The 1,714-nt window shown below is 67.8% G+C and overlaps 1 protein-coding gene across 1 annotated transcript in view; it reads right to left on the minus strand.

Annotated features, from left to right (window-relative positions):
• TBKBP1 (TBK1 binding protein 1) overlaps positions 1-1,714 on the minus strand; it is a 68,836-nt gene that overhangs the window by 66,252 nt on the left and 870 nt on the right. Inside the window, exons 2-3 of the mRNA XM_014958930.1 lie at positions 282-506; positions 71-193 (exon numbers count right to left, since the gene is read on the minus strand). Coding sequence (XP_014814416.1) covers positions 71-193; positions 282-503 — 345 coding nt within the window. The 5' untranslated portion in view covers positions 504-506. The remainder of the gene's footprint in view (positions 1-70; positions 194-281; positions 507-1,714) is intronic.

Here is a 1,714-nt window from a genome sequence, read left to right on the forward strand (position 1 = left end):
GGGTGGGTGGGCAGCTCAGGGACCCCCCCACACACTGTGTCCCCCCCCAAATCTCCCCAGTCCCGCTCACCTCGTGCTGGAACTGGTTGAGCTGCTGCTGCAGCGACGCCTTCTCGCTCTTGAGCAGCGACGTCTCCTTGGCCTCGTAGAGGGAGAAGATGTGCTCCTCCCCAAACTCGCTGATCAGGGGGTACTGCGGCCGGGGGGCAGGGGGGGTCAGCAGGGAGACCCCCTGGCCCCAGGTGACACCCCCTCCCCAGGCCGCCCTGGCCCCCCCTCACCTTGACCTCGTACATCTTGAGGCGGCGCTTGAGGGTGGAGTTCTCCCTCTCCAGCCCCGTCAGCCGGTTCTTGATGTCGTCGTAGGCCGTGATGAGGGCGAAGTGGGAGGCCGAGCACATCTCGCCCGAGAGGTCGGTGTTGGGACTGTCCAGCCAGTCCTCGTCCGGCCCCAGAGCCTCCTGCGTCAGGATGCTGATGTCGTCCTCGAACATGGAGTCCATGTCCTGCCTGGAGGTGGGGACGGACAGACGGGGGGACAGACAGACGCTGGTCACCCCCGTGGAAGGGATGAACCCAGGCGGGGGCAGCCCTGGAGCAGGCTGGGCTGGGGGGGGGACACTGGGTGCAGGATCTGGGGGGGTGGTCCATGGATCAGCCCCCCCTAAGCCCCACCAGGTCCTGGGGATGGAGCAGGGTCCGTGTGTCCCAATGGCAAAGGGTGATGGAGAAAGGACTGACTCCCCCAGACGGACAGACAGACAGACACTGGTGACCCCCGTGGAAGGGATGAACCCAGACAGGGGAAGCCCTGAACCCTCAGAACAGGCTGGGCTTGGGGGGGGACCCTGGGTGCAGGATCTGGGGGGGTGGTCCATGGATCAGCCCCCACTAAGCCCCACCAAGTCCTGGGGATGGAGCAGGGTCCGTGTGTCCCAATGGCAAAGGGTGATGGAGGACTGTCCCCCCCGGGACCACCACCACCCTGTAGTGTCCCTCAGGGTGGTGGGGGGACACAGACCAGGATGTCACTGGGGTAAAAGGGGGGGACACAGAGGGGTGCTGGCACCCCCCAGAGCAGGACCCATCACCGCCCGGGTGCTGGGATGGCAGAAAACATCCCTGGCAGAGGATGTCCCACCCCCCAGGGATGGGGATGGGGGGGGGACACACACACGGTGACTTTCCCCACGTCCCCCCGGGATCCAGGGCCAGAAATAGCGTCCGGTGGCGCTGGCTCCCGCCCCGCACGCGAGCTGCTTCCCGCCCTCCCACGCAGCCCCCGCCGTGCCCTATATACCGCTCACCCCCCCGGGGGGACACCCACCCCCCGAGCTGCCCCATAGCACGGGTGGGGGGGGGTGTCTCCTGTCCATCCCCCTCTTCCACACCGCTGGGCGCCGCAGGATTTGTCCCCGGTGGAGGATTTTGAGGGGTTGAACTTCCCCCCCCAAATCCACCGCCACCTGGGCCACTCGGCACAGCCACCCCGGTGGGGACAAGGTGCTGGAGGTGGTGGTGACACCAGCACCCGTACGTGGTGCTCTGGGGGTGTGGTGCCCCCCCCCCGATCCCAGCCGGGGACCCCGTGGAGGCCGCCGGCCCCGCGCAGCCCGGGCAGACATCCGGGAGCCGCCGCCGCACAAATAATTCATGGCACAACGCGGGGAGAGGGAGGCGATTCCTGCAGGGTGATGGCTGCGGGGGGGGGGGA

The sequence above is a fragment of the Calidris pugnax genome, unplaced genomic scaffold (genome assembly GCF_001431845.1).
Source record: "Calidris pugnax isolate Ruff unplaced genomic scaffold, ASM143184v1 scaffold335, whole genome shotgun sequence".
NCBI classification, from domain to species: Eukaryota; Metazoa; Chordata; class Aves; order Charadriiformes; family Scolopacidae; genus Calidris; species Calidris pugnax.